The sequence below is a fragment of the Habropoda laboriosa genome, unplaced genomic scaffold (assembly GCF_001263275.1).
Source record: "Habropoda laboriosa isolate 0110345459 unplaced genomic scaffold, ASM126327v1 scaffold9, whole genome shotgun sequence".
NCBI classification, from domain to species: Eukaryota; Metazoa; Arthropoda; class Insecta; order Hymenoptera; family Apidae; genus Habropoda; species Habropoda laboriosa.
The window spans coordinates 2,692,775-2,709,817 of record NW_017100191.1 but is presented as its reverse complement, the minus strand read 5'-3'; the positions used below and the strand labels follow the sequence as shown (position 1 = coordinate 2,709,817).

Sequence of the window (17,043 nt, the reverse complement as noted above, 5' to 3'; positions counted from 1 at the left end):
AGTTTTTATTCTTGTAGGATTATGAAGCTAAATTGGTTGAAACGTGCCAAACGCTTTTAACGAATCAACTAAATAAACGTTAGATATTCCTCAAGCTTTATTTATTTATTAATCGTATATGTAGCGATAGTATATTTTTATTTCTTTAAATAAAATATTTCAGTTGAATAACAATTGGTGAATTGTGCACTTAATTATACTCGACAACTCTCAAATTACTAAATCAGTATTCTAGAGTACAGAATAAATTAAGTTTTCAATGATGTTGAGTTATTTAGGTACACAATAATTTTTAAACACTCATTTTCCACTTTAACAATTTAATTTCAGTTTTCTAAAGAATATGTTTGTTAAATTTTTGAATAAATGTATTGGAAAAAATGGATTAAAGTTTCTTGCACTCCCTTTATCAATTCTCCTGGTTTTCACCACTCATGAACAGGTTTTAAATTGTTGCTAAGCGACTGAAACATATACAAACCGCTTCACGCGGATCCATAACATAGAAATTCATGTTGTTTTCAGTGAAACAACGTATCTGTAAATTTAAATAATTAAAAAATCATTTTTTGTGAATATTTTTACAATAAGTGAATGTTAAGTGTTATTAAAAATCATCATGTTGCTCAAATATTTGGGAAATGTCATGTTACCTTATGTAAGTACATATTCTATTTTTGTAAATCATTTTCAAAATATTTCAACTTCTCATAATTGATACAATATTTTAATTTGTCCATATATGTTTTACAAAATGTAAAATAGGAGTATGAAAATCGAGTGGTGAGTATAGTGTGGTCACCAAATAATTTAAAACTGGCTGTTGCTTCCTCTGACCGTTCAATATACCTTTTTGATGAGAATTGTGTGAAAAGGGATAGGTTTTCTACCAAACCTATTGATTCAAAGGTATATTTAAAAATTTTTTTTTAATTTCTCAAAGTTATATAAATTTTGAAGAATTATCAATTTTTTCAGTTTGGTAAAAAAAGCTATGTAATCAAGAGCATTGCCTTTTCTCCAGACTCAATAAAGATAGCAGTAGGTCAATCTGACTGTATAATTTACGTTTACAAAATTGGAGAACAATGGTATATTGTTGAAGACCCAAAACTTAAATTAAAAATTTCTCCAGATATTCTCAATTTTGTATTATTTTTACAGGGGAGAAAAAAAAGTGATTTGCAATAAGTTTCGTCAAAGTTCTGCAGTCACTTGTATAATTTGGCTTGTAGAGGGGCCAATTATAGTTGGTTTGGTAGATGGGAAAGTACGTGCAGCATTGGTGAAGTCTCAAAAGGCACAGACTCTCTATACAGCTGATTCAACAACAATTGCATTGACTTCAAAGTAACCTAACCTTATTTCTTCCTACATTTTTTTCATAAAAATAAAAATTCTAAGTATTCACTCAAATTTTAGTATTCGAGGAACTTGCTTTCTTTCAAGTCATGCTGATGGCAGCATCATAAAATATAATTTAACTGATGATGGAAGTCATGAACCTTCTGGACGTATTTGCACTCATACTGTACCAGCTTACGCATTAGCTTGGACTCAGTCTCATATCCTAGCAGCAGGATGTGACAAACGTGTAACATTTTACGATTCACGTGGAAAATTGGTGAAAAATTTTGATTACAGCCGTGAAAATGAAAAGGAGATTGCCGTGGCTTGCTGTAGCCCCAGTGGACAGAGCGTTGCGATTGGATCTTGGGATAAAATAAGGATTCTGGACTGGTGTCCTCGACGTTCTATCTGGGAGGAGGCTAACACAAGATCTCTGCCCAATTTTTACACTGTCACTGCAATATCTTGGCGTCGTGATGGCTCTAGGTTAGTCTCCACACCAATCCCAAAGTTCTAATGTTATTTTCCAAGTTTTGAGCACTTTTCTTCAAGAGTCTTTCTTAAGTAGAATTGTAAAATTAAGACTTAGCGAAAAAAGTTGAGGACTCCTCCAAGATATATGTAAAGTAAGGTTAGCTTTCCCTTCTACAAATAAAAATTTATTTCATTATCTGGTATACAATTTTCTTCTTTCAGACTGCTTGTAGGCAACCTCTGTGGAGCAGTAGAACAATTTGAAACAGTGTTGAAAAGAACAGTAATTAGAGGTAGCCATGAGGTGGCCTATGTTGGTCCCAGTCAGGTGGTCATTCGTCCACTACAAGAAGGCAATCGACCAGTTATTATTAGATCTCAAACAGGTTATGAAATAGAGGATGTCAAGGTCCTGGGAAGAGCTGATAATAATGTAGTAGCTCGTACAGCTAATACTTTATTACTTGCCGACATTGAACTAAACCTTATCAGTGAAATTCCTTGGGAAAACAAAAGCAACAATGAAAAGTTCTTCTTTGAATACCCAAGAGTATGCTTGATCTTCTGTTCTGGAGAATTGACTATTGTTGAGTATGGAAATAATGAAGCTTTGGGCTCTGTGAGGACAGAGGCAGTCAATCCTCATGTAGTCAGTGTGAGAATCAACGAAAGACAAGCACCTGGTGCACCAGATAATAAGAGACTAGCTTATCTATTAGATCCTAGAACTGTTCGGATCATGGATCTTGTGACAGGACTCGCTGTTGCAATGCTTACTCATGATGTGCGTGTGGATTGGCTGGAATTGAGTGAAACAGGCCACAGATTATTATCAAGAGATAAAAGAGCCAGGTAAAAAGTTCTTTCCTTGAACCTTTTCACTGAATAAAGTAATTTTCATGATTTATATAGGTTATGGTTGAGTGATGAACTTGGTGGAAGAATTTTATTGCTAACTGGAGTCAGTTTTGTGTCTTGGGTGCTAGGTAGTGATGTAGTAGTGGCTCAAACTGGGCAAACCTTGGCAGTTTGGTACAACGTTGATGCTCCTGAGGTAGCTACTCTAATTCCTGTTCGTGGAGATGCTGTAGACATCATCAGAGAAGATGGTAGAACTTCTGTCACAGTGGAGGAGCTTGGTGGCAAAGTGGCTTACTTGCTAGATGAACCACTGATAGAATTTGGTACAGCACTACATGACAATGATTTTGGTAGAGCTCTGTTGTTCCTGGAAGAGCTGGCAGACAGACCTCAAGCAGAAGCCATGTGGGAGAATGTAGCAAGAAATGCAATGGCTGCTAGACAGTTACTAGTGGCTGCTAGGTGCTATGCAGCTCTTGGAGACGTAGCCTGTTCCAGGTTATTTTACATCTATTTTTTAATAAATTACTGCTCCACCCTTTTAGAAAAATATAGTATTAGCCTGTTGTCTCTTTAGGTTTCTAAAGAACATAGTAGAGATTGGAGAAAAGTACACTGCAGAGACTGGAAATGATCCACTTTCAAGTCCTGATTGTTGGGCAAAACTTGCAATCTTAAATGGAGAGTTAAAAACTGCAGAAGCAATATACTTTGAACAGAATGAATTAAGCCAGGCTTTAGATATGTATCAGAAATATTGGCACTGGGAGGATGCATTGATCTTGGCACAAAATAGAGGTTGGCCAGGTCTACAGGAGCTCAGAGACAGACACCTGACTTGGTTACTTGAAAGTGGTCAAACAGCCAGAGCTGCTGCTATTCTGGAATCTACTAATCCTCGACGAGCAGTCAAACTGTACCTGGATGCTCGTCGACCTGGAAGAGCTGCACGACTTGTCTTGGCTAACGATGAATTATTGGAAGACAAATCAATTGTTAATCAAATTGTGAGAGTTCTAAAGGCAACAGACTTAATGGAATTGGCTGGAGAATTACTAGAGAAGATTTCAGAGCCTCTCGAAGCTATTAAATGCTACTCCCAGGCTGGTGTGTTTGCAAGAGCATTAGAACTGGCTAGAAAAGTCGATCCAACTTCTGTGGTTGATCTTGAGCGAAACTGGGGCAAGCACTTGGTCTCTGCTGGTCATTATGATGCAGCTATTAATCATTTTATTGAAGCAGGAGAGACTGCTCTGGCTCTGGATGCTGCTATTAGTGCTCGACAATGGAGAAAAGGCCTGCAGATCATACAGGCAAGTGTTTCTCAAATTTTTCATCATTTTTCAATTACTAATCTTAACAAAAATCTTCATATAGGTGATTGAGGATGACGATCCCTCAATCAGAAAGCAGTGTGAGAAACTGGCTGAGTATTTCGCCTCAATAGATGAAAAGAACCTAGCAGAAAAGCTCTTTCTTCGTGCTGGAGATCCCAGACGAGCCGTAGATGTCCATATTCAAAATAGCAATTGGAGTCGTGCTCATGAAGTAGCTCAGGAGTATATGACTCCAGAGGAAGCGAATGAAGTTCTGACCAAGCATGCTACTTTTCTCTGCAAAACAGGAGATCTCAAACATGCTGAGGAATTATATCTTGCCATTCATGAACACGATTCGGTCATAGCAATGTACCGAAAGGCTGGTCGTCGCGCAGACATGGTTAGATTGGTGGGAAAATACAGGCCAGAGCTTCTGAAGACAACTCATGCACACTTGGCCAGGGAATTGGATGCTTCAGGGAAGCCTAGAGAAGCTGAGGAGCACTATCTTGCTGCTGATGACTGGAAGGGAGCTGTGACTGCTTACAGATCAGCCAATATGTGGGAGGATGCTCTTCGTGTGGCAAAACACAATGCTGGAGACAATGCAGCCCAACAGGTCTCAGTAATCAGATATTAATATTTTCTTCAGTATCAATTGAAAGCTCATATTTAAATTTCTTCATCAGGTTGCTCTTGTGTGGGCACGTACACTGGCTCCAGAATTAGCAGCAAGGCTACTGATGCGACTGAAGTACTTGGATGATTGCCTTCAACTGGCTTGTGAAGCTGGATTATTTGAATGGGCCTTGGAGATAGCCAAGTACAGAGGCACTGATCAAAAGAAAGAGGTACATTACAGATACGCCATGGCACTGGAGGATGCAGGTCGTTTCTCTGATGCTGAGAAAGAGTTCATTAAAGCAGACAGAACGATGGAAGCCGTCCAGATGTACATACACACTCGTGATTGGGAGGCTGCTGAGGATGTGGCCCAATCGATCAACCAAGATGCTGTTGCTCAAGTCCTCATTGCTAGAGCCAGCGAGGCTGCTGAAGCACAGAATTATTCCTTGGCAGAAACTTTGCTACTAAGAGCACATAAACCTGAAATGATCATTGAACACTATAAAGTAATGATTTTGTAATTACAGAACTGTAATATTGTTCAGCATTTTGAAACAAAATGATTTTGATTTTTTAGAAAGCTGGGATGTGGTCTGAGGCGTTGCGTGTCTGCAGAGAGTACTTACCAAGTGAAGAAGCCACTCTCAGGCGCGAACTTGGTCAAAAGAGCGCATCCCTTGCTGGTGCAAACGCTTTTGAAGAAGCCAAGAAGTGGTTGGATGTTGGAGAAGTGAGGGCTGCACTAGATATCTTAATTTTGGACCCTCAAGCGCCAAGATCGTCTCTTATCAAGGCAGCTGATATTCTGCTTCACCAGGCTGACCCAGAAATTGCTATTCAAGTTGGTGGAGATCTTGGTACAAGGTTATTTGCCATTGAAGAACATGCTGTTGCTGCACAGGTTGTTTTCTTCAAATCCATTTGATATTTTTCTTCATATTCTATATTCATTTTTTCTTCTTCTGTCTCTCCCAGGTATTCCTACAGGCAGATAGATTGAAAGATGCCATTGATGTATTAGCATCAGTGGGAGAATGGGAAAAAGCTAAACGTATTGTGAATGAATTAGCACCAGATATAGAGCCTTATCTTGAAGAAAAGTATAAAGAAGCAATGCTAAGAGATGGACAAATAGATAGACTTGTGGAGATAGATGCAGATGCTGGTCTTGAAATACTAGCCAGTAAAGGCCAATGGAATCAAGTATTTGAAACTGCAAGTAATCAGAGCACTCAGACTTTGCATAAGTATGTAGCACAAAGAGCAGTGCAGCTTCTGAAGGGAAATTCACCACTGGAAGTTTTGCAGTTGTATATTAAATATGGTGCACCTCCCATTACACAGAACTTTAATCTCTACTTGCAATTGTCTGAAAGTATTTTGAACTCAGAGGTATGAATAATAATGAATAATAAATCATTTTTTAATTAATTAACATATTTAAAATAACACTTTTTTTTTTATTAGGCATATTATGAATATAAATACTTAGCTCTTCTAAGAACTGTACTCTTGGATCTTTGGAACAGCTTGAAGTCAACTGATGCTGGTCTGAAGTCAAAATTTGAAAGACTGCTGGAAGCTACACACTATTCAGCAGTAAAGTCTGGATGTCGTGATTTTCCTGTGCTCTCTGGACTGGTTCTAAAAGCTTCAATAACTCTATTGAGATACACTGACCTCCTCTTGGCTGATAGAGCTTATTATGAAGCTGGAAATGAAGCACGTACAGCTGGATTGAGCAACGAGGCTTTCATTTTCTTGAATCATTTTCTGGATTTGGAGGAGTGCATTGAGGAAGGTGATAGCACTGTGTTGGATGTCGATGACTTAACTGTGACAGACTTCCCAGTAGAAGTTCCTTTACCAGAAACACTGAGTTTGTCAGCTGAACAGAGGGAAGAAGCTCGTGAATGGGTGCTTGCAGTGTCTATGGATCATAAAATAGAACAAGTGCTTCCTACAGATCACAGAGGAGTCTATGTAGGATCTTTGAGTTCTCCATCTACTGGTTCTGGAGCACTTCAAGGTTGCATCGTGACCGGTTACCCTGTTCGAGGTCCAATAATTAGATTTGCAGAGGTATTTTGCTAATAAGTTCTTATATTCTTAATTCTGTAACTTAATTTAAAACTACTAATTGCTTTCTGTTAAGGGTAAGCATGTGGTAGATCGTGATGACTGGACTAAATTGATCAATACAGCACGTCAAGCTCCTCAAGACTCAGTTCTTAATGATATTCTAGCTTTCATTCAAGAGTGGTGTGGATCAATCCCCAGTTATTCCTTCTGAATACATTTTTTATAATTTTAGATGTCAGGTAAAAATATGAATTATTGTGTAAATATAAATATGTTGAAGTTACAAGTTACTACAACTACATTTATATATATATATATATACATACATACAACTACAATTATCAATGAGAAGGTAAGATAAGAACAAGAAGGTTTCCTTGTTTCTCTAGAATTTATTTAAATAAGGCTGCATTATGTAAATAATTAATTTAACTTAAACATAAATAGTTGTTCTATGCAATGTGAATATACATGCAACATGTGTCCATGGGATTTCTCATGTCTGTAATCTTAATTAAACTGACTCTATGTATAACAATCGAAACCTTAGCGAGTTATCAAGATAACTATCACTCGTTGTCTGAACACCTATCCTCGATGGATATTTATATTTATATGACTACTCGGTGACTATGCGCATTGTTGCATTTATACACAGACTATATATCTTGAAAACAGTAGTACAAGCTAGAAATGAGAAACTTTGCAATATTAAATATATGTATGTATATGCGTGTATAATAAATTGCAGGTGAGTCCTTTAAACTGTTTTTCTCCTACTATGTATTTCAATTTTCTTTGATTCTCAGTAATCCCCTATTCTTTTAAGTTTGTTTCAACGTAAACAAACGGCATACATAAAAGAGAAATCACAAACAAATATTTGCACAAGACATGTTACGTGTAAAAAAGGAATAGTGAAAAATTGATGCATTTAAATTTAAATACGGGCGTGTTCACTCTCATAATTTCTAATGTGATATCAAGACTTAACGCGACTGTCCTTAATTTTGATTATAAGACATTTAGAAAAATAAGGACATGTATCTTTGAAAGAATAATATCACTCGCCTAAAGTTGCTTACTGTTTTTATTTTTTATTAAGTATCTACCATTTCTTGCTTATACCATCATTTTCTAAGTATTATTTTTTTGCTTGTTTTAAATATACAGTAAGTGTCTTGAAAAATGTACTGCAGGTCAGATTGACAAGTTAAAAATAGGACGACCCTTTAAGGATCCTACTTGGTTATCGATCGTCAAGTCTTTAACTTATTTAGGAATTACAAAGTTTGCTAATCAATTCTATAAAAATATCGAAGATCGTCTTATTTTTTACTCATCAATCTCTTCTATCTGTGATACACAGTATACTTCAAGAGACACCTTGTATGCGTTTATAATAATCGAATATACAAAACATTTGATAAATAGCGCATTTCCTGGTAATGAGGAAAAACTTATTCTTTTTTTTTATCTCGTCAGACACACCGAGCATGATAGTGCATACTATGTATGCTCATAAGATTCACAAATACCATATAATATTTACATAAATTCATTTTTTCTGTCAGATGTCTGTCAATCACCTTTTACCCTGTCTTATTAAATAATAATAATTTATTTGCAATTGGGAATGTTTTGTTCCAATTTTCTGTCATAACAACACAATTAAAATTCAGTTCAATGTGTCTAAAGTAATTAAATTCAGATTTAAATATAGATAATTACATTTGATGAAACAGAAAACTCTACGTTCAATTTTGGAGATTAGGGGCTCATTCTTCTCCTAATGTTGCTCTTCTACTGTGTCCAGAAAATACCCTATTTATTAAATACCCTGCACGTGCACACACACACGCACACATCGACTGAAGTATATCGACTCTTCCCTCGAAATTTCCTCTTCTTTATAAAAATGAAGAACATGTTAAATACAAAGGAGGTTCGGAACATATACCATACATACATATTATGTTTTTCCCTAGTATTTCGTTAAAACGTGTTTTCACTTTGTTTTACGTCTTCACGTGTGTCGTATGTTCTTCTCTTAAATATCGAACAAGTTCCGTATTTAACATTTTTTTCTTTAACTCTCGTCCAAGAGAAAATATCTCAAATGAACAGTTTCTTTTTTCATTATACATACAGAGGAGATTCTTACAAACTGAATAAATTACTAAAATCTGAATTTAAACAAATTTTTGAACAGTTAATTTTTAGTTTCTATCATTTTTAAAGTAATTTTTTCTACAGTATGGTTTCTACCATTGTAAAGTAAAAGTTAAAAGTGAACTTGTCCAGGAACATTTACACACCATAACGAAAAAAGTACTCAGAGCCTAACCTCAATCATACATGATTCTCTATCTTCATCTAGGAAAGAGCTACTACCAATCAAAAGTATAAGGATCTCTCCCTGTACCTTCCAGATCAACCTAAAAGCTGTATGACCTCATTCTTCACAGTGACTAATTACAGCAACTACTGCTGAGTGATCCTGAACACAGGGCCAATCCTCAAGAAGAATCTCCGGAGCACGGACCGTAATTCCGGTTTGAGATCAAAGCACATAACTTCACAAAGCAGTGGGTAACAGCTGGACGCGTGTACCGCGAATCGATTATCGCTCATCTTCAGGATCCTGGCGAGTAATAACAGCAAGATCGGTGTCCAGGCATCCCTATGAGCCTCATTGGAAAGCGCAAGAAAGTATTCCAGTGCTTCACAGGCGACTTCCACAAGCCTGGATTCCACTTTGCTCCAATCAGCCCTGTGAGCTTCGTCACTATACATCTTAAATAGAATTCTCAGTGCACAGGCCAAGGACTGAGTCTCCTGCTTGAGTAGATTTGGTTTCACATTGCCTCTGAAGCCAGCCTTCCACAGTACATTGCGTTGTTCATGGTTAGAATTAAAGCTCTTAGCAAATCGATGAGATTTTAATAAACATTCAACCAATTGTAACAAGTGTGTAGTCGTAAGGGCACAATACATGCCTTGTTCCTCCTTCTGTTGGTCTGCACCAGCTCTAACACCCAGCTCAGAGGACTTCCCATTGAACATGTCTGCCTGTGCTAGTGCTAGGTTCTCCTGATCCTCCTTTCTTGATGTGGCTGGGTAGAACACTATGTTGTCTATTGTCTGAATCAATTCCAGCTGCACAACACACTTGATTAACAACGCAGAAAAGATTTTATTCTTTATAGACTCCCCATTAGTTAGACTCTGGGAGCTGTTGCTCCTCTTCAGGATGCCCATATGACTATCTGCTTCTCCTGTGATTACATCCAGATCAGACTCCTTGTTGGGAGACTGGGGCTTCCATGTAAGCAATGCAGATGGTAAGGTGCTTTCAAAGATGTCCAGAACGCAACCACAAGTCTTCTCCCAGGTCTGCTCGTCGAATTTGATACCATTACTGATCACTAAGTTCTCTAGACAGTTGGTTCCAGAACGTGCCAGCTGCTCATTGTCCTGCTGCACGCACCAGAGCAACTGGGAGTATAGCTGTTCTAATAGTAGGGGGCCTAAGGTGTCATAGAACTGGGAGAACACGTCCACGATGGCGTACAAGGCGTGGTTACATGTTGTCGTCATCCATTCTGCTTTCTGATGTATAATAATAAGAATTAGTGTATTGACTATGACTAATATTGGTTATTTAAGTGAACGAATCTTTTGATTACCTCTGTATGCTGTTCAGGAAGCTTCATGTTATCAAAAATCCTAAAGAGGACTTGGAAGAGGTCCTTCCACCAATGGGGTTTGAAAGAAGCTCCATGAGTTTTCACAACATCAAAGAGAACAGTCAGTGCACGTGTTCTGACATCCAACTTACATCTGCTCACTATGCATGATAACTCGAATAACAGTGGGAACCATCCCCTAACCTAAATGATAAAAATCATTAATTCGTGAACTTTTTATGATGTGAAATTAAAGTGCATAATCATTACCCAAGCTCTGTCTTCCTCAGACACCATTCCACTATCATCCATCATGCCTTCTGCAAAGAGACTTGGATTGGCGTCGATGTACGAAGCGCAAGAGCGAATCAATCGTATGGCCTCCATGCTTGTCTCTGGGAAGGAAGCATTGCAAGCAAATTCGCTGAGGCACTTTACGGCGTCTTGGAAGGAATCAACCATGATGCTGAAGTCTTCAGCGTATAACTCATCTGTAGAAATACATCAAATTAAACAGTCCTTTTATAATTAAGATTCTGAAACACTCACTTATAATTTTTCCAGTCATAGAAAATGCCAGTTCAACTACAGCCTCATCTCTATCGCTGGCAGCATGATGAAAAACGCTGAATATATTTTTCCATCCTGATCTAATATTGGGAGCTTGTGAGTGCACAATTTGTGCTACACAGCGGACAACCATATCCCTAATCACTGGTGATCTATTCTTTTTCATAATATGTTCGAACGGCCTAAGGAAATCCTTTTGGAATCGGAAATTAGCGAACTCGCCCTTCTCGATGAACTTCGTAGCAAGTTGTCTCAAAGAATCAACCGCGAAGAAGGCGATATCTTGACGGGGGCTGCAGCCGACCCTGTCGAAGTGATCCCCTATGACTTGCCAGATCCTGGACCACTGAAGCCTGATACGTCCCATGTTATAGTAAGAGATTTCTACAATCTTAGTCAAAGAAAACATCCTTGGCTGCGTTGGATGGGACAATTCTTCCAGGGATACTTGACATAGAGCTTTAACAAACTCTACAATGGCATCTCCATCCAATCTGGTGGAGCCAGTAAATATTCTGTCGACAGCTACAACTACACTCTGGGAACTTGTCTCTCCTATGGATTCCTTTACACTTGCTATAATTTGAAAAAATAAAATATATTTATTTCCTTATATAATCAATAAATTAATAGAAAAGAACACTTACGATCCAATGAGCTGAGATTTAAATTATTATTCTGATGAGACATATTGTGAGTTAGGTTGAAGTTCACCAATGGTGAAGGGAAATGAGGTTTTGAAGGTGGACCCAGAAGCTGTGGCCTAACTCCAGTGCCAATCAGCTGTGCAAGCTCAAGTTGAGAGATACACTTCACTACATCTAACCAAGAGCTGCCAAGGTAGTTGCCATCAGTATGAGCAACAGTGATCAAAGTTTTAATTGTATCAATATTCTTTGCTTTCATCTCAGTGATTGGTGAATTTGCAGTCAATAAAGTGAACCGTGCCAATGCTTGCACATACGCGTCCCGTTCTAGCTACAATTAAAAGAGAAAAATACATTTATATCAGGCACAAGTTGATGAATAGAACTGTGAGGAGATAATGAACTTGGAAATATATTTGCATAGTGGCATGGAATTCCGCTGACATCGCAGGAACACTTACCGTCATGTGAAATATGCAAGCGATGCGTATTGCACATCTAATACCGTCCAAACAAAGTGAGGCGATTTCAGGATCGTCACAGTCTTGAAGACCAACGCTGAACGCGGCCAAAAATGGTGTCCACGCGATTTTAAACATTGGTCGAACGTGCTCCAAATGTTTTGCCGTGGTAAAAGGTGCTTGAACGTGACTGACAGACTCCATTAAATTCTTGGCTGCTGTTGAGATTACTTCCATTTCCATGTTCCATAAGAGGCGTCGCTTCTTTTCACTGGATATCACTATACATCAAATTAGAATAATATATAACTATAAAAAATGTTATATCTTTTTATTTTTATTTTCACTTTACCTTGTTTTCCAGGTCGATTGGGGTTAGATTTCATTTTAATCTCATTTCCCGCTATTTCGTCGTAAATTTTCGATAAGTACTCTTCAGGCAGATCCTCATTGTCACTGATGCGTCGATTTAGCTTTATGTATTGTTCCTTCGTCATTTTGTTTTTCACTTGAGGTGAATGGAGATCGGTGGTTAACATAATAATCGAGAAGCCCAGCACGTAAGCAGTATCTGCGCTTGTGAATAATCCATTGCTGGAAATATTTAAAAGAAAATTATTAATTGGTGTCAAAAGTTATTCTTATTAATTCTATGTTATTGGAGGAGTACTTACTTTGGATTACATTCACAGTATCGGCTAGCGAACTTCTCCATCAACCTATCAATCTTCTGTGCTTCACCGGGCAATCTGAAGCCCTCGAGAAAATATCTGAGGGCTGTAACTAAATCGCGATCGGCAAAATTCATTTGATCAATATAGCTATACATCACTTGATTATGATTATGATCGCCAAGAAAGTCACCAATCGCTGTTTTATCGAGTCGTTCGTCCATATGAAGCCAACGAGCAACATCTTCGGACGAATTGCCTAGAAGACCTTGTTCTTGAAGGTACTGTACTCCCTTGCTTGGCTTTCGATTAAAACTAGAGGTAAAAATACCAATTTAATTAATAGAGCATATACATTTTTGTTTTCTAAATATCATTAGAGCCATTTCAAAATATCAAGCAGTCTGTGATAAATGGAAATACTTGCTTGTACTTCAAATGCCAGAATGAGTCAAAGAAACTGAAGACAAAAAAAGAAAATCATGAATTGCAATGCATACATGTCTATTCCAGTCTCCCATACTTCCTTCTGCTGTTTCTGCACTTCGTATTGCTCCGGCGAGTCAGGGATCTCTTTGTTGCCTACTAGACTGGAGTTCGCAGAGGATAGACTGCCTGCACTTCCGTAACGAGGCAGTGGAGGCTCCACTGGAGGATCAGGAGGCTCCGATGGGAGTTGCTGATCAGCCGGAACGCTGGGGTTCACGTACAAATCTCTACTCCATTCAACCATGCATTTTAAGATTGATACTAAGCATTCGAGGCCTCTGATACGCATTGATTTCTCTTGATTAGGGGAGGCGCCTAATTCTAGTGCTTGTCTACCCTGTGCAATTTTCGATAAATCATTCACAAGCCTGTAAAGAAGAAAGGGAATGTAGAATTTAATTAACTTAATTATTTTTATGAACAAGTATTAGTTCCTTACCTTTCGAACAAATTTGCAGCTGATAAATCGCAATCATAGTTCACGTATATGTCCACAACACTCTGTGCGTCCGCACAAATGCGAGTTAAAGCGTGAATCACCATCCACTTGTGCTCAAAGGAGCTGCTGGAGGTCTCGAGGATGTTCATAAAGATCTCCTTGAAGAATACCTCTATCTGCATTTTTAAATGTACTTTGAACCGAGCTAGCAATGCGAGGAACAACGCCAATGACAGTTCAAACACCTCAGGAACAGAAGAAACACCGTTTTTAGATAGAGCTACGCAGAGGTACTGTTTTATGGCTATCACAAACATCTCATTGGAACGCAACACTGGTCCTGCATTTTGCAATATTCCCAGAAGTAATTGTAGTGAAAGAATCTTGGACCTGAGTTGGTGGGACCTAAAATTTACATTTTATTAAAATATATTTTAATAAGAACAGCATTTCAATGTTTTATATAGTTACTGTAATATTATACACAATCATACTTGGGATCTGGAGTACCATCTGGAAGTGGTTTCATGGAGAGTTTGCAAAGTGCTCTAAATACCAAGAAAGCATCCTTCTGTAGCACATGAGTGAATTTTGCCCTAACCATGTTATCACTCTCCGCGACAGCTTCGTCTGAATTCTCATCTATAGGCACTTGATCCAAACTAGCTTCTTCTGAAATCACTGTGGTTACATTTGTGGAGTCCTCAGGAACAACAGAGTTCACCATGTCCTCCAAGATTCCTCTAACTATCAACTGGGGTTCTTGACTGCTCTCTGTTGATGGTTCTTCGTGGTTCACTGCTTCGGCTTCAAGTTCACCACCAGAAGTACAGTTGGTGGAATTCACGTTGGTCGTTTCTGATTGTTCTACCTCAGTTCTCACATTTTCTTCTTCCTGACACGACAGAGGAGCCGAAAGTTTTCTCAACTTCATATAATGTGATATAGGAAATACATTTTATTATGAATATGAATCGATTTTCAGGGAAATTTTGTCTGGTGAAAATTATGATATGATTATTTCTACAGTGGTTAACTTTTCAACTTACTGCTTGTGTTTCCATGCGTGCAAAAATAACGTTAATCATCTGTGTAAGAGTCGCTCGAGCTGTAGTTTGATTAACCAGGTTCCTGGAGGCCAAGTAGACACTATACACTGTGCGTATGGTGAGCAACACAGTACCTTCATGAACTTCCACATGTTGACTGGTCATTACTGTGAGAAGTGCTTTAATAATCTGCAACTGAACCCCCTCATCTGTTTGTGGTCCCATGAAACATCCACATATTGTTTCAACAATCCGCACAATTAGTAGTTTATTTGGTTCTGTAGAATCAGGTACATTTCCAGTTAGATGTCCATATGCAATTAACTTCTGTAAACAATCCAGAGCAGTGACCACAATCCTTGGGGACTTGCTCTGGCAGGCCAGTTCAAATGGTAGGAAATATTTTTCTGCAGAGATGACATATGAATCACTTCGTGGCTGCGGCAAAGCAGTTGAGACCTGAGTACCTGACCCTTCTTTGATCTCATTCCGCAAGTTATCTAAAAGTAAAACAATTTTTGCTAGTAAAAATTGAAGCAATAAATCCACAATAAATTTCTTTTATAATTTTTCAAATAATAACAGAAAATTACTTTTATTTTGTACCTACTAGAGCCAGAAAATAAAATAACTTTATGTCATAATACATAATTAAAAATAGACTAGAATGCCAGATGACATATATATGGGTTACTATATTCATATGGATATCTATATTCAATATGTTACAACACACATAAAACAACTATTAAAGTTTAAGAATTAAATAATACTAAATATGTTTATGCCAATGAAACATTTATACATCATTCTATAATGTAACTATCATTATTGAAATATGAATGTCTACAACACAACACTTACTAGAAATTTGATATAATGCAATATATTAAAGCATCAAATTAATTTAATTTATATCTCTCTGTGAAGACTGAGAAATGCTATTCTATCAATCAATTTTTATTATCTCAAAAAGCTAAAGCTCACATATAAATCAACCATCAATTACAACATATATACAAAAGCACATTACAATGTTTTGTAACTAAAAAACATACAAATATTAATTACAACACATATACAAAAGCATATTGCAATGTTTTACAACTGAAAGACATACAATCATTCATGATATAAAATATTATAAAGAATGCTTAATATTAGTACTACAAATTCAAATAATTAATCTGAATTGAACATAGCATCAAAACTTCCATCTCATTGATACAATGTGCAATCAACTTCTTTATTCACATATATTATATTATCTCGTAATATTACCAAATGCACAACAAATATATTCTTTACCGAGTGCAGTCTCACAGGACTTTCTGAGTTGAGAGAGGTGCGACCGTTTGACATCCCGGTCAGCCAGGATCTTTTCCAAAGCTCTGATGATGAACATCTCTTTGGAGTTATCTCGCATCGTCGCCGGGCCGTGCTGGTTCCTCTGCTAGGCTGGCACGGGAGCACACGCGACTCGACTCCAGCCTCGCATCTTTACCACCGTGACTCGTGCACCGGTTCCTCGTGCATTGCCTTGCACCACCTCCTGGAGGCAGAGGTTGTCCACGGAGACAACTGGCAGCTTCTGCGGCACGTCAACGAAACGCGGATCGATCAGGAGCTTCGAAAACCACGGACGGACACGACGATCGTATCTTCACCAAGTTTCGTTATACAAACGTGTCTCAGACCATTTTTCATAAAATCATTTAAAACGATGACGAAACTCCGAAAATGACAGCAAGCTTTCGAAACAGCGAAGGAACCACAGAGGACAGACTGAAACGACGAAGGAGGGCCATGTGGCGCCCTCGAGAACCTAGTAATTTGGCGTGGTGAATCTAGGGATCCTTAGACCAGCGACGTGTCTCAGCGGGGTTATAAAATTCAAAGATTTCCCTCCACTTTATATTGTTTATTAAAGCATAAAAATAATAATTTACGTAAAATGGTTTAAACATAGGTAATTTAAAGGAAGAGAAAATTTCATAAGGACCACCTTCTCTAGACACTATTGTATTACGTAATAGCGGGAAAATGAAATCACTGCAATACATTTTATAATTGTTATTGTTCCTATCTTTGTTATCTACGTTTAATCATCTTTATACTATAAAGATATATGCGATTTTATAAAAACGTAAGTCTAGTTGTAATCTTTTTCCAAAATTCTAAGAAATTTGAAATGACTAAAAAATATTTATTTTGTCCCGCCAAATGCATAATTTGCTTTATTTCTTGAGTGTACACACAGGGGGCGTAAAAATATTCACCCATCCAAAAGTAAATTTCTTTTTATTAAAATAATT

At 37.6% G+C, this 17,043-nt stretch overlaps 2 protein-coding genes across 4 annotated transcripts; one reads left to right on the top strand and one right to left on the bottom strand.

Annotated features, from left to right (window-relative positions):
- The first annotated feature begins 619 nt into the window (after positions 1-619).
- LOC108580386 (intraflagellar transport protein 172 homolog) lies at positions 620-6,924 on the top strand. Its single transcript, XM_017944121.1, has 14 exons — positions 620-658; positions 766-909; positions 979-1,091; positions 1,165-1,350; positions 1,423-1,836; positions 2,047-2,676; positions 2,737-3,183; positions 3,263-3,998; positions 4,063-4,623; positions 4,694-5,137; positions 5,209-5,532; positions 5,607-6,023; positions 6,099-6,713; positions 6,787-6,924. Exons 1-14 carry the CDS (start codon positions 620-622, stop codon positions 6,922-6,924), a joined length of 5,208 nt encoding a protein of 1,735 aa, XP_017799610.1.
- Positions 6,925-9,090: 2,166 nt separating this feature from the next.
- LOC108580302 (brefeldin A-inhibited guanine nucleotide-exchange protein 1) lies at positions 9,091-16,487 on the bottom strand. Of its 3 annotated transcripts, XM_017944021.1 has the most exons (14): positions 16,037-16,154; positions 14,732-15,228; positions 14,174-14,550; positions 13,680-14,084; positions 13,252-13,608; positions 12,755-13,066; positions 12,433-12,674; positions 12,081-12,361; positions 11,722-11,950; positions 10,952-11,581; positions 10,673-10,893; positions 10,403-10,606; positions 10,030-10,325; positions 9,091-9,957 (listed from the first exon to the last, which is right to left on the bottom strand). In XM_017944021.1, exons 1-14 carry the CDS (start codon positions 16,152-16,154, stop codon positions 9,198-9,200), a joined length of 4,929 nt encoding a protein of 1,642 aa, XP_017799510.1. In that variant the 3' UTR covers positions 9,091-9,197. The 3 variants fall into 3 exon arrangements, with proteins under 3 accessions (XP_017799510.1, XP_017799508.1, XP_017799509.1); XM_017944019.1 differs by having other exon boundaries at positions 9,091-10,325; positions 10,952-11,548; positions 11,620-11,950; ... (1 more) ...; positions 14,729-15,228; positions 16,037-16,487; XM_017944020.1 differs by having other exon boundaries at positions 9,198-10,325; positions 10,952-11,548; positions 11,620-11,950; positions 14,174-14,574; positions 14,729-15,228.
- Between the last annotated feature and the right edge of the window lie 556 nt (positions 16,488-17,043).